Consider the following 21,857-nt stretch of genomic DNA (forward strand, 5'->3'; position numbering starts at 1 on the left):
GGGAAATTGACACATGAAGATAGGTTAAGGAAAGGGGGAGAAAGGAGTGAGGGAAAATGGAGAAAGGTGTGCAGGGAAAGGAGGAGGAGAGAAAGGAAAGCAGGCAGGGGAATCAAATTCATTTATTTATTTATTTTAGTTTGTCAAACATATAGAAGTTAACAGGTATAAGTATAAACATAAATATGAAGACAGTAAATGGGTATGAATAAATGGAGACAGTAGGATATATTCGGCTTCCTATTTTTACACTAGAATTAAAAACGCAACAGTATACAAGTGCAATGATATTACTTTAAAATCCAGCACATACTATATTTCCCCCCTCCCCCCTAGGACCTCACCTCCCTTCCTCCTCCCCTTCCCCCCCGACTTCCCAGAGCCCGTACACGGTATAGCTTTTTATCAAACACAGTCTGAAATATATTAAAACCAAGGAAATTAAAAAAAAGAAAAAAAGTCAGTAAAGTCTCTACGTTGAACTCAGCTCAAACTTTAAACAGATAAAGAGATAAATAACTCAAGGTGGCAAATCTATCCAACACGTCTTCTGCCTCTCATTTTCCCAACAACCTTCTCAGGTGGGTTGGACTGAGAGAGAATGATTGGCTCAAATTTACCAATCGGCTTTCATGGCTAAGGCAGGACTTGAACTCAGAGTCTTCCTCTTTCTAGCCTGGCACCTTAACCACTAGGCCAAACTGCATTTGACGTCCATCTCAATATAGAAGCCAGTTTTGGGTTGCCTCAGATTGTTGGCCCCTGGTAGCTACCTAGAGGGATCTCCCTGCTGTTTTCTTGGTAAAGGTTCAGGAGTGGATTTCCATTGCCCACTTCCTAGGGCTGAGTGAGAGTGAAGGGTCCAAGGCCACCCAACTGGCCTTGGACCTAAGCAGGATTAGAACTCACGGCTTTTAGCTTGATTTCTTAACCACCACTCCAGATTGGCTTCTTCTTTTACTCAAGTTACTTTTAGTTATTCAATAAAAGGCAGAGTCGCTTAAAGCAAGAAGGAAAAACTGTTACTCTCAAATAATGTATTTATTTAATAATGTATTCTATTCTATTAACAATCCTTTTTTACTTTTGGCTTGAGCCAGGTGACACATTTAGGGCAAATAGCGCTCATGGTGTCTATCTTGATAACTGATGGTGTGTTTTATTTCTTTCTGTTTTCTGTGCATTTTCTGTTTCTATGTATTGCACAGAATATATTTATTGGCATAAAATTGGAAAAGAAGAAACTACAATCCATGCGACATGTATAAAATTACAATCAGGTAAGGTCCCCGTTGGGAGAGCGAGTGCGTTCAGGGAAGTGTTGTGAGAGTTGTGTTGGAGAACACACAAACCGGCATACAGAGACACTGCAGTTTACATAGGCTTTTACTTTCATGGAAATAGAGGTATCAGAGTCCATCAAACAGTCCGTCATACACGGATAAGACAGTCAGTCATCAATGTATTTCAGTTAAGGGATAATCCAAATAACATAGTCCAGTATCATATAATCAGTTCAGTACTCAAAGTTTGCTAGCAGTTGCAAAACTTACAATAGTTCACAGCACTTTCTAACAGCCAGCTTCCAAAACACGCAGATGAGATCAGCCCAGCATCTAACAAATAGAGAGATAACAGTCATTCTGGCTCCCTCTTATGGCCCATTGAGGAAACAGCAACTGATCACATTTTACAGTATTATTTAAATAAACAGGTATAGCATTGTTACATGATTTATATATTGCCAACCCAACCATTAGATTATATTCCTAACAATGTACTTATTTATTTTGTAGAAGGTCATCAGTGTTGGGTTTCTCCTTGTCCTGGAGATTAAGGGGAGGGTGAGACCCTAAAAAGAATAACCACCACAAACCCATAATAGGGGATGGGAACCTCAAAGGCTATACAGGTATTTTGAGTTCTTGTTCTTCACATGGCCTGATTTTTCTGTATTACATTATGTGTCCCTAACATTAGCCATTACAGGTAGTCCTTGACTAAATAGTTCATTTGGTGACCATTCCTTTCTATAGAAGGAGTGCTCCATCACTGCAGGATTCCAATAAAAGTTTGGACAACCATGTTTTCGGGATGGTATAAGGACTCCTGCCTTGGGCAGAGAAGACCTCCCAAGGTCCCTTCCAGCCCTAGGATTCTATGGTCTCCACTTCCTGCCTGACCTGTAAGAGTTTGCTGGCTGGTAGCTGAAGCTTCTCTCCTATCTCCTGGATGAGATGGTCAAGAGAGCAGAGTTCCTCCATGTGCTTGGCCAAACCCTCCTCCTTTCTTGCCATAATCTCCTTCTCCGTCTCTTCCATTCTAGTCAATAGAAGCTTCTCTTGTGTTTCTAACCAGAGTTGTAGTTCTCTGAATTCAGCCATTACATTTTCTTTCTCTTTTTCGATGAGGTCCTAGAACAAGAAAGAGAAAAGGCATATTTTTATTTTTATTATTTTACTTAATTATTTTTATTGTTATTGTTACAATAATTAAACAGATTCCTTGAAGAATCCAAAAGTGAGGTGGGAGAATTTCCTAAAAAGGAAAAAAAAAAACCTTTTGATATTAAAAAGCATAGAGGCGAAAGGTTTCTTTAAAAAAAAAACAGGCTCCAGTTTAAATGATCTTTCATTAAAATTTCCTTGGCAATCAGGGATTCCCAAAGGAGGAGACAGAGAAATGTTTGAGTTCACAATTTTTTCAATAAGATGAAATATGGTTTGCATTAATTTAGTAATCAAGCCAAACCCATTGCATTATACACGGGTCATGGGACAGGTGCACTTAACCCAACTGTGACTCATTCAGCCAATGGTGACATCTCAGTCCCCAGGTTAAGACCAAGTTCTCTGCCCTAACACAGACTTTATCTTGAATTTCCTTCAACTCGTACTTACAAAGAGGCTGCCTGTTATTAAAGATGGCAGACGGTGTTCTCCTTCCTATTAGCTCAGAAGCTCCCCACTGTTGGATCAATACTTACAAGCCTCTCCTGCACTTTTTCCTCTGTGTCTCTTTTGTATGTAGCTATTTTTTCTTTCTGCTTCATTCGAGCCTTCAGGCAATTCCCAATCTTGATCTGAAGAGGAAATAGAGGTTTTGAGTTAGTTTTCCTAAAGAATTACATCGGAGGGAAGACCTGGATAGAAGATATATTCCAGTGAAGATGATCAGCCTTTTAGACTCCGGCTGCCCAAAATGCGTGTGCACACATGCCGAAACTGAAAGGTGGGTGTGAACATGTGATTGCATGGAGATGCACGAATGTGTGCATGCACGGACGTGTGCACATGTGCAGCAGATACTGGAAGGCCAGCGGGAGGTGGGGCATCCCAACAGCGACAGCGTGGCAAGAGGGAAGATCTTTTTCTTTTATGACCTTCTCTTTCGTCCTTTGCAGGGAAACAGAAGCTCACGAAAGAAACGCCATGGAGATCTGACCTGGGGTGCTGGTGCTCATTCCAGCAGAGGGGCCTCTACCTACCACATCTGGCAGACGTGCCACAGGTTTGGCATCATGGATATATTCAATCACCATAAATGCATGACAATTGGCAAACACCCAAATTTTGATCACGTGACCACGGAAAGCTGCAATGATCACAAGGGTGAAAACAGTCATAAGTCACTTTTTTCAATGCTGTGGTAACTTTGAACAGTCACTAAACAAATGGTTGTAAGTGGAGGACTATGGTAAATCTGTCTTCATAAAGATTGTAGCCACAAAGGATAAAGCAGGAAGTGAAGATGTCAGGCTGGAATTGGAGAAGTTTGTTAAAGGAATGGCCCAGGCAGAAAGTTGAACAGACTGTAATAAGACCAGTAAGGAATAATGGGACAAGACTAGCTAGCAACAAGAAAATTACAGGTAAGTTAGAAGGACTCAGGTTAGAGGGATGCTAAGGCACATATAGACATAAACTTTGGTAACTTCTAGCTTATTATAATAATAAAACGCACAGCATTTTTGATAAAGCTAATTAGCACTAAATATGCTATTTATGAAGGAGGAGGGTAAAGTGGGCCAGGACAAGAGATAAAAAAAACACCTGTTAAGAAACCAATGAGTGATTCATAGGGTATTAACTTCCTTGATCTTAAGTGTATAAAATTTGTATTTGTATTTGGCGGCGGGGGGGGGGGGGTCTTTGCTCCTGTAGCTGATGAGACCCTTTTGAAGTACTTCAAGAAAAGTCCCTTCCACCATCACTCCAATCTCGATCCCATTGGCATCTGCACCAGGCTAAACCAAATTTGACAACAGAGAAAGCAAGTAAAGTGATCTAAGGATTTCTAGGAAGACCAAGGATCTGGACGCCCCTCCGCAGCGATTCCTCCGGGCTGACTCCTACCTTGTATTCCTGGAAAGCCTCCTCTACAGGGATCACCGAGTGGCCCCTGTGCTCTTTGGATCGGTCGTAGACCACGCAGATGAGGGTCTGGTGGTCCTTACAAAAGAGCTTGAGGGGCTCCCGGTGCTTCGGGCAGAAGCTCCCTCCTTCCTCCTCCGGATGGCCGCCGCATCGCCTGGCCACTTCCGCGCCAGCTGCCGGTTAGCGAAGACACTTCGGGGCGCGAAGGTCTGTCTGCACTGGGGGCAGGAAGCCTCCGATTCCGACGCCCCCCAACTGCGGGTCAGGCAGCCCCGGCAGAAGTTGTGGCCGCACTCCGGGAGGAGCACGGGGTCCTTGAAGAAGTCCAGGCAAATGGAGCAGGTGGCTTCTTCCAGCAAATCCTGCAGGGGCGCTTCGGTCGCCATCGCCGCCGCCTCTGCCGGGAAAGGCAGGAGAAACTCAAGTTTCGCTTCTTTTCCTCTAAATTAGGTGACCGCCTTTGGGCTCCGACCAGGCAGGAAACCGAGATGATTTCTTGTTGCTTTTGCGGTTATCTTCGCTGGCTTCTTAAAGAAGAACTGCAGTATTTTAAACATAACAAATTGGGGAGGAGCAAAGATTCACGGGACGGACCCCCGGTCAATTATTATTGCTGGCCCAACCAGCTCGTTAAAGGGAAAAAGGTTTTAAAAACTGCAAAGAAGCAAACATCCCTGGGACGAATCCCGGATCCATTACAATTGATCCCAGCATCTTGTTAAAGAGGGAAAAAAAGTTTTTAAAAATTGGGGAGAAGCCAAAATTCACGGGATGCCCCCCCTCCCAATCAATTATTGATCCAAACATTCTGCTAAAGGAGAGACGGACAACCTTGGCCCCTTTATGACTTGTGGGTTTCAAATGGCATGTATAGGGTCTTCTGTTTGAGCAGGGGGCTAGACTAGAAGACCTCCAAACCCCCTTCCAGCTCTATTCTGATTGGATGGTTGATTGACTTCAACTCCTAGAATCCGCGAGACAGCTGGCTCAGAAATTTTGGGAGTTGAAGTCTGCAAATTGGACCATCGTTTTCCCCACCCCCTCACTTGCTAAAGGAAAATATATTGAACAATCCTGGGGAGAAAGAAACATCCATGGGACCGATTGCCAAACAATTATTATTGATCCAACCAGCTTGTTAAAGGGGAAAATGCTTATTAAAAAATCGGAAGAAGGAAACATTTATGGGACCAGTGGGGGTAAACTTGGAATGAAAGAGACTGGAAGAAGCCCTTGATAAAAGCCCAAATCCAATGCTGCAATTGATGGGATGTCTCAGAGATGAAGGGGAAATCAGACTCTTTTTGGTCACTTTTTATAGGAATATCCTGCAGAGGAAGAACTGCCAGGACTGCCCCCTTCCCAGCCAGCCAATCAGGAAATGGATCAGGAAAAGCTCTAAAATGATTCTGTTTTTACTTCCCCCAAACTCCCACAACTTTAACCTTAACCTGCCTACTGTTGACCTCACCCCCTTCCTAAGAGGCCTGTAAGGGGCGGGCATAAGTGCACCATTGTGCCAACCTTCCCTCTCCTATTGTCTCCATTTATTCCTACCCATTTACTGTCTTCATATTTATGTTTATACTTATGCCTGTTAATTTTTACATGTTTGACAAACTAAAATAAATGAATGAATGAATAATAAATAAATAAATAAATAAATAAATAAATAAATAAATAAATAAATAAATAAATAAATAAATAGATAAATAAATAAATAAATAAATAAATAAATAAATACTGGGCAAAAGTCGCCGTGAAGACTATCTTGTAGATGGAGAATATGGAATATGTAGAATGTGGAATAGGATCATTTGCTGGAAGGAAATCTTCAGGTTAGACCAATGAGAGATGCCTCTTAAGGCAAAAGATGGATAGAAAGAGCCATTGGTGGTCTCAGGCCAACTTAGGACAGGGGGACCCATGGGGGGAAGAGGGGGAAATCTGGAGGGTGGAGAAAATCTTATACTCTTTGTGCCCTTTGTTCAAGGGCTTTTGGGGGAGGCTTCTTTAATCACAGCAGGGTCTCTGAGGGGACAGAGACAGTCCCAGGCCCCCTCCTTTTCCTTGCCTTTTTGGTGGTGGCACCTCATTTCTGGAATGTCCTCCCCAGAGACCATTAATTAGCAGTCACAGTGGCATCGTGTTGGCACCAGGGGAAGAAGGCCTTTCTGTGGAAGGAAGCCTTATGGTGATTTCAATTCTAACGCAAAGGGACAAAAAACAGTGCCCTCCTGTTGACAATTTGTGATGACTTCAATGCTAAGGGGGGGAAAAAACAATGCCGGAATCGCAGGCACAAAAGAAAACAAACCTTTTTAATGAGTTTTATGGTTATTATTCTGTGTCTTTATTATTAGAAGCCGTGTTATTAATATTATTAGGGAAAGGGGAGGCTCAGGGGCTGCAGAAAATGCAGAGAAGTGAAAAACCTGCTTCAAAAGCCGTAACCCGTTTCAAAAACTTTGTGATGACTTCAATGCTATGGGCAAAAAAACAACTCCTGTTTCTTTATTATTAGAAGCCGTGTTATAAATAAATAAATTTTCAGGTTAGACCAATGAGAGATGCCTCTTAAGGCAAAAGATGGATAGAAAGAGCCATTGGTGGTCTCAGGCCAACTTAGGACAGGGGGACCCATGGGGGGAAGAGGGGGAAATCTGGAGGGTGGAGAAAATCTTATACTCTTTTGCCCTTTGTTCAAGGGCTTTTGGGGGAGGCTTCTTTAATCACAGTAGGGTCTCTGAGGGGACATAGACAGTCCCAGCCCCCCTCCTTTTCCTTGCCTTTTTGGTGGTGGCACCTTATTTCTGGAATGTCCTCCCCAGAGACCATTAATTAGCAGTCACAGTGGGTCATGTTGGCACCAGGGGAAGGTCTTTCTGTGGAAGGAAGGATCCAAATCTCTTTTAAATAATCCCCAGAAGTGGGGAGATGCAAAGCAGGAACAACCCTAGAGGGAGTCAACAAAGGCCTAAGGGAGGGAAGCCCCACCCCTTATTTACATATGGGGAAAAGGCGGGGCTGGCTGCCATCTTGACATTGTTAACCTGCCTTGGGACCCCCTGGCTGTAATCCCCATCCCTTTTGCGAGTCTGTTGGGCCAAATCAGTGGCCCTTTGTGATCTTCTGCCAAGCAAAGTCAAGATTCACTTAGCAATCATTTGACTAACGTAACAACTGTGGTGATTCACTTAACAACTGTGACAAGAAAGATCGTCATGGAGGCGCTACCCCCAAAAGGGTCACAGGGATCCAGGTTCCGCCAGCCGCCTTTTCCAACCCTCCAGGCTCCTTCCCCTGACTCAGTCCATTCCTTGTGGCTCCCACTCCACTCTGCTCCCTTTGCCCAGGCACCTCCAGTTGCCCTGCTCGGCTGGACTCTGCCGTCTTCTCCTTCCAGCCGGTCCCTTCTGGAGTCTCCTCTCAGCAGGCGGATCACACAGTTGGGTTGGTCGGCCTTTCTTCCTCTTCCTCCTCTCTGCTTCTCTTGCTGGACTCTCCTGCAACTGCCTCTGCTCCTCCATTGATTCCCCTGCCTGCCTCCCTTTCTCTCCTCCTCCTTTCCCTGCACATCTTTCTCCATTTTCCCTCACTCCATTCTCCCCCTTTCCTCAACCTATCTTCATGTGTCACTTTCCCCTCACCACACAGTGGGGTGGAGACCAGGTGAGCCAGGACGCCCCATTCTCTTCTCCCCCCCCCAAACGCACCTACCCCCCTCTCTCTCTCTCCCCTGCTCTCCTCCTCTTTCCTGCCAAAACCTCTTCCTCTTCATTCCATTCTTCCCCAGTGATAGTTAAAATGGGGCAAAGCTCACTTAACAGCTGTCTCACTTGGTAGCAGAAATTTGGGGCTCAATTGTAAATCCAGGACTACCTGTATTAGGTAAGTTCCTTAGGATTCCTCATTTGCTCCTTTGCCAACAGAAACTCCTCAATCTTCAGTTGTTGAGATGCTTTGAGGTGCTCCAGAGATCTGTTCTCAGCATTCAAAGCCACCATATCAGAGTTAGGTTTCCCTCCCCTTATTATTTATTACGTGTATCCTTCTTTTATTATTTTTACAAATAACTCAAGGTGGCAAACCTATCCAACACATCTTCCGCCTCTCATTTTCCCAACAACCTTCTCAGGTGGGTTGGTCTGAGAGAGAATGACTGGCTCAAAGTTATCAACTGGCTTTCATGGCTAAGGCAGGACTTGAATTCAGAGTCTTCCTCTTCCTAGCCTGGTGCCTTAACCACTAGACCAAACTGAATATAACACCCATCTCAAAATCAAAGCCAGTTTTGGGTTGCCTCAGATTGTTGGCCCCTAGTGGCTACCTGGACGGATCTCCCTGCAGTTTCCTTGGTAAAGATTCAGGAGTGGATTTCCATTGCCAACTTCCTAGGCCTGAGTGGGAGTGAAGGGACCAAGGTCACCCAACTGGCCTTGTACCTAAGGGAGGATTAGAACCCATGGCTTCCAGCTTGATTTCTTAACTACCACACTAGATTGGTTTCTTCTTTAACTCAAGTTACTTTTGGTTATTCAATAAAAGGCAGAGTGGCTTAAAGCAAGAAGGAAAAACAGTGTTGTTCTCAAATAATGTATTTATTTAATGACATATTTCATTTTAACAATTCTATTAACAATCCTTTTTTACTTTTGTCTTGAGCCAGGAGACACATTTAGGGCACATAACACTTTCATTCGCTATCTTGATAACAGATGGTATCTTTTATTTTTTTCTGTTTTCTGTGCATCTTCAGTTTCTATGTATCCCACGGAATACATTTATTGGCATAAACTTGCAAAAGAACTACAATCCACAAGACACCTATAAAATTACAATCAATCCTACAATCAGTAATCCGATTGTAGTAGATAATCTACGTAAGTATAAAAAGATAGAAAAAGTACTAGGATTTGTAAAACAAAAAACAAAAAAAAACCTGTGAGGCCGTAAAGCTTATATTGAGTATAATATTTCCTGAAACCTTAAAATGGTTTGTTGGTTTATGACAATTATGTGTCAAAAGGAAACTGGTTAAAAAGGGGGAAGGAAATGAAAAAAAAGGGAAAGATTACAGAATATCCTGAGTTATGGGCACCTACACAATCATTGATTGCAACTAACATGAAACAAACAAGCATCATCCATAAATGGGATGGAGAGGTGTGACAGACATATAAAATCATGATTGACAGGCTTAGCTCTAAGGTACCTTTAATGCTGATACACCTGAACACATGATGTTAAAGCCTATAAAGCTCCTAGGACACCTCGGCTTTCTTATCCAGAGTAATAGAAATGATGATCAAGTTATTCCTTTATAGACTGATTGATTGATCAGGGGGGCATAGAAGAATAAAGGAAGCTGAAGTAGCAAAAAGCTGAGGAAAATCTGTTTTAAGGGCTTTCAGAGATCACCGCTTGGCAAATAGGGATTTTTCCAAGGTTTTGCCTATGGTTCTCCCTTCTTTTAGGGGAGTGTCAGGCAGGCACCTTCGTACAAATAGAAATAGGGCCGAAGGGTCTCCCCAACCAAGGAAGCGTCTGAGAATGTATGGAGCAGAGTTGCTGTGCTGGCATCAAAGAAGGTCACTTGTCCCCCTTCGCAGTTGAGAGAGACGCGGATCCTTGTGGGCTCCTCATCCAAGTTCAGAGAATCGTATTCTAACTCAGAGAAGGCCGTGTATCCCCATACGGATTTTCCAAACTCCCACCGCTTTGTCTGCTTATCAGCATTTGTTAAGTTCAGTGTCTTCTTGGTAACCCCTATAGCCCAGTCTCCTTCATATCTTACAATTACTTCCCAGAAATGTCTCCCTGTTGAGAACGTCTGACAGCCAAGGAAATTACAATCTGAGACAGTATCTTTTCCTTTAACTCCCTTAACTCTTCTGACACGTTTTTGATCTTTGGAGACATCAAAATAGTCAAGATTGGCTGTGCCTGGATCCAGAGTTACATTCGCTGTAAAGGGAAAGGAAGGAAGGGGGAAAAAATAAGAGCTTCAGCTTGAGGCCTAGTTTGTGCCTACAGCCCCAAGAGTTTAACCCTACGGCCTCTTGTGTGAATGGGGTTCAGCCTCCAAACATCCCCTCCAGGACTGAAAGACTCATTGTTTTTTTTAAAGAACACCTAAGCCATTGCCTGGTCAAGAGTCCTCCAACTTTGGCAACTGTAAGACTTGTGGACTTCAACTCCCAGAATTCCCCCAATGGGGCTGCTAGTCTCCAGGTCCCCTCTGCTCCCTTTTCTCCAAGAACTCCCCCACTATCTTTTTCCCATCCTCTGTTAACCTCCGAGCTGTTTGGCACCCCTCTGGCCTTCTTGTTCCATTCACTTAGGTTACCTTCCCCATCTTCCAGTCTATCTGACTCCCCTTCAGTTACCACTAAGCTGCATCCCTTCAAGATCCGTTCATTACCTCTACCACTCTTGGCCCCTCTGTTCACTCTTCGTCTCCTGGCTCCACTGGTCAATTCCCCTGGTCTCTAGTCTCCCATGTGACCTCCCCTCTGCTGATTGCCCTCCAGCTCCCCCATGATGGCTGGAGAACTCTGGGAACTGAAGTCCACCAACCTTACAGTGACCAAAGGTTGAAGACTCCTGGCCAAGTCCTTCAGACACTTCATAGGGCTCCACCTCTTCCAGCCTCCCTGCACAATTCTCTTTAGCTTCCATCTTGAGGGTAAGATTAATGGGATTAGGAGTGAAGAGTGGTTGGCTTTGCCTTCACTGATTGGGTGAGACAGCCAAGGTTGAACAGGGACTCTACCTGGAGCATTAATTCAGAGGATCAGGCAGAACAAGAGGCTGCCATGTTTCAATTCTGAACTGGCAGAATCCAGAGGGAACTTGGGGCACATGATGGGATATGAGGAAGCTCCATCCTTTTCTCTGCGAGCATCAGGGTGTCACAGACACTGTTCCCTCTAAGGTGCGCACGTGCGCGGCCGCGCACATGGCAAGAAACCCCCGCGCAGAGGTTTCTAACTGCCGCGCAGAGGTTTCTTTCAAAGCAAACGTGGGGAAGTCCTTTGCGGGTGGCTAGAACTGGCCGCCCGCAAAGGACCTCCCCAAACTTGTTTCAGCGGCAGCTCTCAGCCTACGGCGGCAGCGTCACGCAGGCTGTGGAAGGAGCGGGAGGAGGAGGGAACCAAAGAGAGGCTTTTGCCGAGTCTGCGCCCCACAGCCAGGACCGTCCTTGCGCCTCAAGCTGCGTTTCTTCCTGCAAAGCCCTTCTGGCGTCAAGCGGAACTCTCGGGTTGCCCGAAGGGCTTTGCAGGAAGAAACGCGGCTTGAGGTGCAAGGACGGTCCTGGCTGTAAAAGCCTCTCTTTGGTTCCCTCCTCCTCCTCCTCCTCCTCCTCCTTCCACAGCTTGTGTGACGCTGCCGCCGTAGGCTGAGAGCTGCCGCTGCTGCACAACTGAGGGAGGGAGAGCGAAATCAGAGGTAGCCTCAAATTTAATTTAAATTCTTTAAAAGAATTTTTGGATTTCTCCTCACCAAACCTTTAAGACTGAAAGTTTTTCCTAACATGAACTTGAGCTAATATACTTAATATGAGAAAGGTGCAGCAATTAACACTGCTTTTTAAAAAGAACAATATTTCTCAATTGTTTATCTGTATGAAGTCTGCCTATCTTAAGTTCCTACTATACAAAAGGTATTACCTTCTAAGGCAACCTGTATACAATACATTAGTGGCCAATGTTACATTGCTCCTAATGACAAATTTAGAGCTGTGTTAAGCCTGTGAAAAAAATCCCAAATGAATAAAATCATCATTAAGACCCAATGAAAAAATTACAAAAATTATGCATAAACTTTCATGTTCCCCAAATTTCCAATCCAAAACTTAACCCAGATTCTTCAGACATAGATTTGTAATTCAGAGTCAGACTCGATTATTAGAATGAATGCATTAATCAGGGGTGAATAATGTTGGTGAAATCTCATCTAACCTTCCATAATAATAACATACATACACAAATAGCTGACAGCCACATCTCTGAAACACTATTAAATCTGAACTAAATGTTTATCTAGAACTCAAATAAATAGCTGCTTTTTGGTTTTATTTTTTTAAATATTTATCAGTCTCTCTTTTATTCCATACTTCTGGTTGAAAGACTATTCTATGTCATGCTAAACAAATGCATATTCTAGTGGTGGTGGGGGCTCGTTGGCATCTTCAGCAGCAGCCCTACCTCCTGTGAAAAAAACCGAAGATGAAGCAGATCCACGCAGATGACGTTGCTGCAACATGACTGGAGGAGGAATTCTGGGAGTTGAAGTCAGCAAGGCTTAAAGCTGTCAGGTTTGAAGACCCCTGGGGTTTTTTTCCCTAAAGGGTTAGGGGTGCAAGGGTCTTTTAACTTGACAGCTTTAAGACTTGCGTGCTTCAATGCCAGAGTTTCTGAGCCAACATTTTGGTTGCTAAGCAGGACCGTTGTTAAGTGATACTGATATTATATAACACTTTTAATTAAGCGGGTACCTTGAATAAACATAACTTTGAGTTTCAAATAACACTGATTTTGTTGTTGTCTTAGGTGACATGTGTGAAAAAAATTCAGGTGCTCAGGCATGAAAATGTGCCGCTCAAACACTATACTTTTCCGCTCACACTGAAAAAAAATTAGAGGGAACATTGGTCACAGGCATATACAAAAGGGGAGGTTCTTGCAAGGGAAACCTCTGCTTTCACCAGTCTGATGACCCACATGGAAGAGCCAATCCTGATGCTCCAACCTTGCTATTTCCTTGGACTCAGAGGACCTAATTTCTCTGCTCCCAAAGACCTCATCTCTCACCAACTTATAATCAGGCAGTAAAATCAACAGGATGTTATTAGCTTGGTAGGAATTCAATATTCCTTTCATATTTTCCCATTTGTTCAGATATTTCATTCCACACCTGAAGATTTACTTCAGTTTTCTAGATGATGTGTAGAATGGAATGGAGAGGAGTAGGAGTAGAACAGAACAGAACAGAACAGCAGTTTTATTTGGCCAAGTGTGATCAGACACACAAGGATTTTGTCTCCTCTGCATTAGCTCATGTGGTACATATGAATGGCAAGTAATTCTTTGAAAATCATAAAATCATTAAAGTTTACTGCATCATCAAAGACTTTAAGGTACCTAATCCTATATTTTTCCTTTTTGTTCATCTATGATGTTTCTCTTATAGTTACTGGCATCAGAGCATAAAATAGCAAGCAATTCCAATTCCTATAACTCATATTTACCTTTGTGTAGTTGAAGTCCACTTTCCAGAGTATCTGGGGAAGAAAAGGGAGGAATTCAGCATCTCATCACTGGAATTGGAGCAACAGAAGGGCCTCCCTTCAGATACCCTGGTTTGCTTTCCTTGGACTCAAATCAGGAAATAAGGAATATGGAAAGCGACAAGCCAAAATGCCATTGTTGGCTATATATATTCCATCAGGTATAAATATATTCTACTATATATTCCGTATACAGGTAGTTCTCAACTATGCGTGTAGTAAAGTTACAGCGCCACTGACAAAAGTGATATATGACCAGTTCTCACACATACGACTGTTGCAGCCTCCCCAGTCACATGATCAAAATTCGGGCCCTGGGAACCAGCTTGTATTTACCATGGTTGCAGCATCTCATGGTTCTGGGATTGTCCTCCTCAACCTCCCTGGGGAGCTTCTGACAGGCAAAACCGATGCATGAAGCCAGATTCCTTTATCAACCACGATTCACTTAACAACAGTGATTTTCGTGATTTTTTTGTGGCAAAAACGTTTCGAAAATGGGGGCACTTGCTTAGCAACTGAAATGTTCAGGTCAACTGAGGTTGTAAGTCAAGAACTATCTCTATTTATTCCATTATATATAGAATAAGTGGAAGCTGATTCTGCATCCCCAGTGATCAGTGCACATAGATTCAGGATGCAAATAATATGGGTAGTGTCAACTTACAAACATAACTTCACCTCTGATCCTGAAATCGATCCCTCTTTGATCCATGTGAAACCAACGAGAATCTCTCTTGGATTCTCAAAATGTCATCCAGCATAAAACCCTGGCAGGTGTTTATTACCTCTGAATTTTTTCATGACACTTTTCAGAAGCACAGTGGTATCACTGTAATTCCAGATTGTCCACTTTGGCTCTAGAAGTAAATCCTGTGGATTCTCACATGTTTCCTTAGCCTGGTACCTGGCAAGACAAAATAACAGAGTTGGAAGGGACCTTGTAGGTCATCTAGTCCAACCCCCTCCCCCCTGCCCAAGCAGGAGACTTCAGACTGTTTCTGACAGATGGCAGTCCGGTCTCTTCTTGAAAGCTTCCAGTGATGAAGCTCCCACAACGTCCGAAGAAAAGCTGTCTCAGTGGTTCATTCTCCTCAGTCAGAAAATTTCTCCTAATTTCCAGGTTGAATCTCTCCTTGATTAGTTTCCATCCATTATTCCTTGTCTGGCCTTCAGGTGCTTTGGAAAACAGGTTGAACTCCTTCCTCTCTGTGGCAGCCTCACAAATATTGGAACACTACCATCTGAGGTGGCGCAGTGGTTAGGGTGCAGTACTGCAGGCCACTTCAGCTGAATGTTATCTGCAGTTTAGTGGTTCTAATCTCACCGGCTCAAGGTTTACCTCAGCCTTCATGCTTCCGAGGTGGGTGAAATGAGGACCCAGACTGTGGGGGCAATAAGCTGACTCTGTAAACCGCTTAGAGAGGGCTGAAAGTCTAACTGCTATTGCTATCCTGTCTCCCCTGGTCCTTCTCTTCCCTAGACCAGCCATGCCCAGTTCCTGTAACCATTATCAATCTGCCAATAAAAGCTTTCTAAACACCAGATGATGCTTGAGGATTGGCTAGTTTCAGGATCCAGTCTGTGTTAGTCACAAGCCCAAGAGCCCATCTTCAGGGAAACCTCCCCCCGCCCCTGCCGAATGTGTGCACTGGGTTGTGTTGCCCCATCCCGGATCCTAAATACTTGGTAAGCTAGTGGTAGAGGTGGGTGAAATGAGGACCGAGATTGTGGGGGCAATAAGCTGACTTTGTAAACCGCTTAGAGACGGCTGAAAGCCCTATGAAGCAGTATATAAGTCTAACTGCTATTGCTATCCTGTCTCCCCTGGTCCTTCTCTTCCCTAGACCAGCCATGCCCAGTTCCTGTAACCGTTATCAACCTGCCAATAGAAGCTTTCTAAACACCAGATGGTGCTTGAGGATTGGCTTAGTGACAGGATCCAGTCTGTGTTGGTCACCAGAGGTTTTCTCTTCTGACCTTTCGGACTCATGCTGGAGCCCATCTTCAAGGAACCTCTCTCTCTCCCCCCCGCCTTGAATGTGTGCACTGAGCTGTTGTACGATTTATATTTATGTGGTGCCTGGTTGTGTGTAGCTTTTAGTTGTTACATGGGGTGTTGATGGCCAGCTATTAAGTCATTGATTGTGTTTTCTTGTGATGCCCCATCCCAGATCCTAAATACTTGGTAAGCTAGTGGTAAATCAGCACTCCTGTTGACTGATAAGGGCCCCCATTTCCCAGGCTTCAATCATTTCTCTGGCTGTCATTCAAATATGGGCACCATGATGACTCAGTGGATCCTGACTCCGAACTGCACTCATCCACCCTCATCAAGTTAAACGAGAGATCTAGTAGAAGCAACTAAGATTCAAGTTTGGGCTCCCTACTCTTCAAAATTCTTGTGAATATCTTTGCCAAAACAATGGATTGTATCTTACCAATGTACTGATGACCGGTGACTAATATGGTTGATGTAGGTAATTAGATGATGGATATAACATTTAAACTGATCTTGATGGATTTTAGTTCTGCATTTAACACAATTCCTCCACGTAGACTAGTGTCTAAACGTAAAGACCTTGGGCTTTCTCATTCAATCTGCATTTGGATTATGGATGTCCCATCTGGCCAGTCAGATTAGGCAATCACACCTCCTCTGCCCTAATTCTTAACACTGGTACACCACAGGGTTGTGTGTTGAGTTTACTCTATACTCTTTAGGTACATGACTGCATTCCCACTCACGCCAGTAATACTATTATTACATTTGCAGATGATACAACAGTTGTGGGACTCATATCTAGGGGGAAGGGGGGAGATGAGTCTGCCTATTGATATGAGGTGGACCAATTGCTTTCATGGTGTGGAGACAATAATTTGGTCCTTAACACCAATAAGACCAAGGACCTTATAGTGGACTACGGAAGGAATAGTTCAGACATCCAGGCCTTGGTTATCAAAAGAGACCAAGTGGAACAAGTGGTCAGTTTTAGGTGCTTCGAAACTGGTATGCATTTATGACAGTTGCATTACTTGGAACAACTTACATCCTACAATGATATCTTGAAAACCATCAAAGATCTTTCTCTTCTTGGGAAGGACTCAATAGGTGGATAAAATGGCCAAATTCAATCTAAACATCTGGCTGAGTGTGTGACATACTATAACAATTCACCATATCAAATACTGCTAATTATATTGTGTTATTTGAGAAAATGTCTAAAAGGCCCTGAAATACAGTATCTTGTCTTTACATTCAAATACTGCTAAATACAAACGGCACTTTCCAAAATAGGAAAACTGTTGGAGGAGCTGCTGATCTCTTATAAAGAAAAGGGTGGATTTACTTACTTCTTCAAGATGCCTCCAATGTCCTGAAAAATAAAGAGACAAAGCATTTCCTATGCATAAAATTACACTCTTACATTCACATAATAAATGAGCGAAACCTCTGGACAATCAGACACTAACAAACATATAAACTACTTTCATTTTTGTCAGTGAAAAAAATCCCATTGCTCTTTTCCCTCCAGATCTTCAACCTCTTTTGGAGAGATATTGTTTTTACTTTTTTGCCTAAGAAAAATTATGCCCCGGTTGAATCCAACACAATTACAATATTGGAAAAACAAAATAGTGCATCAATAGGATAAAAAAAATCCCCTGCATTTATGCTTCTAGAATCAAGGACCTTTGGGAAATCCAAGTGGTTATAATACTTTGTAGAAGGTCATCAGTGTTGGGTTTCTCCTGTCCCTGGAGATTAAGGGGAGGGGGAGACCCTACAAAGAGCACCCACCACCACATCCCCTATTGTGAAGAATACAGACAGTGACCATGACTTTGAATTCTTGCTTCTCGCATGGCCTGCTTTTCTGTATTACCTTATGTAGCTCTTAGCCATTACAGGTAGTCCTTGACTAAGTAATTCATTTAATGACTGTTCCTTTCCATAGAGAGCGCCAAAAAGATTTCTAAATGAGGAGTTGAAAAAAAGATTTTGAACTTGGTCGAGTACAGCCAGAATCCTACATGGAGACATGGAAAGATATATCAATCTCCACAAGAGAAGAATGGATGGAAAAAGAGATGGAGGTAGAAAAAATGACAAAATTGACTGGTGTAATTAGATATAATCCATTGTTTCTACTTTGAAGCTGCTTCTAAATGTTGTGTTTGAGATGAAAAAAAAAATAGATTCTTGATTTTCCTTATTAGACTAATCTGTTTTTTTTAGACATGGCTAATAATGACTGAATTTGCAAAAATAAAAAGTTGAGACTGTAATTTTATTTTGTATTTTACTGTGCAGAAAAAAAGTTCAGAGACATTTTTCCCTTTCTTCTTTATCCTACACTTCTTTCCTATTCTTATCCTTCTCCATTTCCCTATTTTCTCTATTTCCATTTGTACTTTTCACTATTTTAATTTTGACTAAATTTATGGAAAAGGAAAAAAAGGAAAGAGTCAAAAAGAGTATTCTGTGGAAGGCACTACAGCAATCTCCCAATACTTGAATGGCTGTCATAGAGAAAAGTGCATCGATTTAGTCTCCGTAGCACCTAAGGGCAGAACAAGAGGCACGGGGTGGAAGCTCATCACAAGGAGATCCAACCTAAAATAAGGAAGAATTTCCCGACAGTGAGAATGATTAACCACTGGAACAGCTTCCCTCCCAGAGTTCTGACTTGTCCATCACTGGAGGCTTCCAATAACACTTTGGGCAACTATGTTTTCAGGATGGTATAAGGACTCCCGCCTTGGGCAAAGGATTGGAGTCCTCCAATTTCCCCTCCAGCCCTAGGATTCTATGATCTCCACTTCCTGCCTGACCTGTAAGAGTTTGCTGGCTGGCTGCTGAAGCTTCTCTTCTATCTCCCGGATGAGATGGTCAAGAGAGCAGAGTTCCTCCATTGGCCTGGCCAAACCCTCCGCCTTTCTTGCCATAATCTCCTTCTCTGTATCTTCCATTCTAGTCAATAGAAGCTTCTCCTGTCCTTCTAACCAGAGTTGTAGCTCTCTGAATTCAGCCACTACATTTTCTTTCTCTTTTTTGATGAGATCCTGGAACAAGAAAGAAAAAAAGCAAAGGCATACTTTTATTTTAATTATTTTACTTAATTATTTTTATTTTTATAATAACGAAATGGATTCCTTGAAGAATCCAGGTGGGAGAATTTCCTAAGGAGAAAAAAAACCTTTTCGATAATAAAAAAACACAGGGGGGGAGGTTTCTAAAAAGAAAGAAAAAAGGCTTAAATGATCTCTCATGAAAATTTTCTTGGCAATCAGGGATTTTCAAAAAGGGGACAGAAAAATATTTGACTTCACTATGTTTTCCACAAGATGAAATATGGTTTCCATTAATTTATTAAGCAAGCCAAACCTATTGCATAGAACACAACTCACTTATGCAAACCTATTGCATAGAACACAACTCACTTAAGGTGCACTTAAACCCAATTGTGACTCATTCAGGCAATGGGGACATATAATTCCCCAGGTTAAGAACAAGTTCTCTGCCCTAACACTGTCTTTATCTTGAATTTCCTTTAAGTCAGAACTTGTACTAAAACACAGGCTGCCTATTATTAAAGGTGGCGGATGGGCTTCTCCTTCCTATTAGCTCAGAAGCTCCTCACCGTTGGATCAATACTTACAAGCATCTCCTGCACTTTTTCCTCTGTGTTTCTTTTGTATGTAGCTATTTTTTCTTTCTGCTCCTTCTGAGCCTTCAGGCAATCCTCCACCTTCGTCTGAAGAGAAAATAAAAGTTTTGAGTTTCTTTTCCACAAAGAATTACATCGGAGGGAAGACCAAGTTAGAAGATATATGTAACCGTCATAAATACATGGCCGTTGGCAAGTGTCCAAATTTTGATCCTGTGGCCACAGGGATGCTCCAATGACCATAACTGTGAAAAAGGGTTGTAAGTGGCTTTTTCCATTGCCGTTGTAACTTCGAAGAACCACCAAATGAAAGGTTCTATGTCGAGGAATATTTGTAAGGGTGACATATGGTGAAAAGATGGCCAACAGACAACACGCCTGGGGAAGGACACCCGAAGTGTTTTCCCCTGGACTGTAGCTCTTTCAGGTGCCAACAGAAGGAATCGACATTCTTATAGGACTCTCCTGGCTTAGGAAAAGTCCTAGAATTATTCCCCCAAATCCTCTGATACAGCAAAGGTCTGTAAGTAGCTTCAGGAGCTGTGCTTCAAAGCAGCCCCTGTGCTGAAAGCTTAGGATCTGGGTTGTTGAAGAAGCAGCAATTTTGGAATTTATTTTTCAAAGGGACAGTGTTGTGACTTTCATTTCTCAATCATTTTTAAGGACTATTAATCTTTACTAAGCTAAGAGAGGTTTAAGAAAAGGGCCATTAGAAAGTTTTGATTTTAAAAATGTTGATAAAGAAATGTTTAGTGTTTTCAAATGGATGGGGGGAAAGTATTTTTCACTTTAAAGTTAGAGAGTTTCCAAGTTTCCAAGTTTAATAAAATTTGTATGCTGCTCACTCACTCTGGGTGGCTCACAGCAAGACAAAGAAACAATATTTAAGAATAAGATTCAGAGAATCTGAAAGAATACAGTGAATTTTGTTAATATAAATGGTGGTCGTTTATAAAGATGCAACTAGAAATACATAGATCCACAGCAAGGAAGATAAAGTAGAAATGGTTAAATTATTTTATTCAAAGAGGAGACTATAATTATGTTTTTTGTTTGGATATCACTTCTGGATTTTGTGTTTGTGATGAAAAATATTATTATTGTTGTTGTTGTTGTTGTTTTGCTGATTATATTTATTGTTATAGAAATGACTAGTAATATACTAATGTGTAATAGTAAAAATCTGAGGCTGGATTGTTATCTTGTACTGTACTGTGCTAAAAAGAGTTGGAAGTCAACACTTTCTTTCTTCCCTTGTACCTCAAGCTTTCTTCCCCACCCCTTAATTTCCCATTTTTATTTTTCTTTGTATTTTATACATTGATAAAACAATAAAAGCCATGAGGCAAAGGAATACTTGAAATGGCAGCAAAGTGAGCTGCCTGAGTCTCCTGGTCGCAGTCATCCCAGAAGCAACAGGTTAGGGACGGAGAAACCAAAATTTGGGCTGACATGGCTTTGGCCGAATCCAGCAGGAGAGTTTTGGGGGATCTGGACACCCCTCCGCAGCGATTCCTCCTGGCTGACTCCTACCTGGTATTCCGGGAAAGCCTCCTCCGCAGGGATCACCGAGTGACCCTTGTGCTCTTTGGATCGGTCGCAGACCATGCAGATGAGGGTCTTATGGTCCTTACAAAAGAGCTTGAGGGGCTCCTGGTGCTTCGAGCAGAAATTCCCACCTTCCTCTCCCGGATGGCCTCCGCATCGCCTGGCTACTTCAGCCACCCGCGCCAGCTGCCTGTTGGAGAAGACGCTGCAGGGGGCGAAGGTCTGTCTGCACTGGGGGCAGGAAGCCTCCGATTCCGACGACCCCCAACTGCGGGTCAGGCAACCTCGGCAGTAGTTGTGGCCGCACGGCGGGATGAGCACGGGGTCCTGGAAAAAGTCCAGGCAAATGGAGCAGGTGGCTTCTTCCACCAAATCCTGCAGGGGGGCTTCGGCCGCCATCGCCGCCGCCTGCGCCTGGATAAGGAAAGAGGAAATTAAGTTTCGTTTCTTTTCCTGTAAATCAGGTGGCCGCCTGTGGGTTCCGCCCAGTTGGGAAACGAATTGTTGTTGCTTTTGCGATCGATCAGCTTCGCTGGCTTTTTAAAGGAAACAAAAAGTATTTTAAATAGAACAAGCAGGAAAGAAACTAATACTCACAGGACGGACCCCCGACCAATCCTTATTGGCCCAACCAGCTCGTTAAAGGGGAAATTGTTTTTAAAACTGGGGAGAAGCAAATATTCTTGGGACGGACGTCATTTAGAATAGAACAGAATAGAATTCTTTATTGGCCAAGTGTGATTGGACACACAAGGATTTTGTCTTTGGTGCAGATGCTCTCAGTGTACATAAAAAGACAAGATACATTCGTCAAGAATCGTAAGGTGCAGCACTTAATGATAGTCGTAGGGTACAAATAAGCAATCAGGAAACAATATCAATATAAATCGTAAGGATACAAGCAACAAAGTTTCAGTCCTGCAGTCGTAAGTGGGAGGAGATGAGTGGTAGGAACGATAGTAATAGTAA

The 21,857-nt window shown here is 42.9% G+C and overlaps 2 protein-coding genes and 1 long non-coding RNA gene across 4 annotated transcripts in view; 1 reads left to right on the forward strand and 2 right to left on the reverse strand.

The window, feature by feature from the left end:
- Positions 1–9,319, forward strand: part of LOC148047711 (uncharacterized) — a 62,655-nt gene extending 53,336 nt beyond the window's left edge. The window contains exon 2 of the long non-coding RNA XR_015696170.1: positions 9,265–9,319. This is a non-coding gene — a long non-coding RNA (uncharacterized LOC148047711). The remainder of the gene's footprint in view (positions 1–9,264) is intronic.
- LOC106545924 (E3 ubiquitin-protein ligase TRIM11-like) overlaps positions 1–21,300 on the reverse strand; it is a 103,121-nt gene extending 81,821 nt beyond the window's left edge. The window contains exons 1-7 of one of the 2 annotated variants that reach the window (XM_087711687.1): positions 20,874–21,300; positions 19,332–19,427; positions 18,505–18,735; positions 17,023–17,045; positions 14,457–14,575; positions 13,630–13,662; positions 8,959–10,343 (exon numbers count right to left, since the gene is read on the reverse strand). In XM_087711687.1, the coding sequence (XP_087567813.1) occupies positions 9,850–10,343; positions 13,630–13,662; positions 14,457–14,575; positions 17,023–17,045; positions 18,505–18,735; positions 19,332–19,427; positions 20,874–21,287 (1,410 nt within the window). In that variant the 5' untranslated portion in view covers positions 21,288–21,300 and the 3' untranslated portion in view covers positions 8,959–9,849. Of the gene's footprint in view, positions 1–8,958; positions 10,344–13,629; positions 13,663–14,456; positions 14,576–17,022; positions 17,046–18,504; positions 18,736–19,331; positions 19,428–20,873 lie in introns of those variants that run through there. The other variant, XM_087711686.1, reaches the window with a different exon arrangement.
- On the reverse strand, positions 4,214–4,882 carry LOC148047713 (zinc finger protein RFP-like). The gene is given in 2 exon segments (XM_087711739.1): positions 4,214–4,543; positions 4,546–4,882. Coding segments are annotated over 2 exon segments (474 nt in total). The 5' UTR covers positions 4,763–4,882; the 3' UTR covers positions 4,214–4,286.
- Positions 21,301–21,857: the final 557 nt, after the last annotated feature.

Source organism: Thamnophis sirtalis, unplaced genomic scaffold, assembly GCF_051295495.1.
Source record: "Thamnophis sirtalis isolate CommonGarterSnake01/CBP01778 unplaced genomic scaffold, rThaSir2_p1.2 scaffold_3, whole genome shotgun sequence".
In the NCBI taxonomy this organism is placed as follows: domain Eukaryota; kingdom Metazoa; phylum Chordata; class Lepidosauria; order Squamata; family Natricidae; genus Thamnophis; species Thamnophis sirtalis.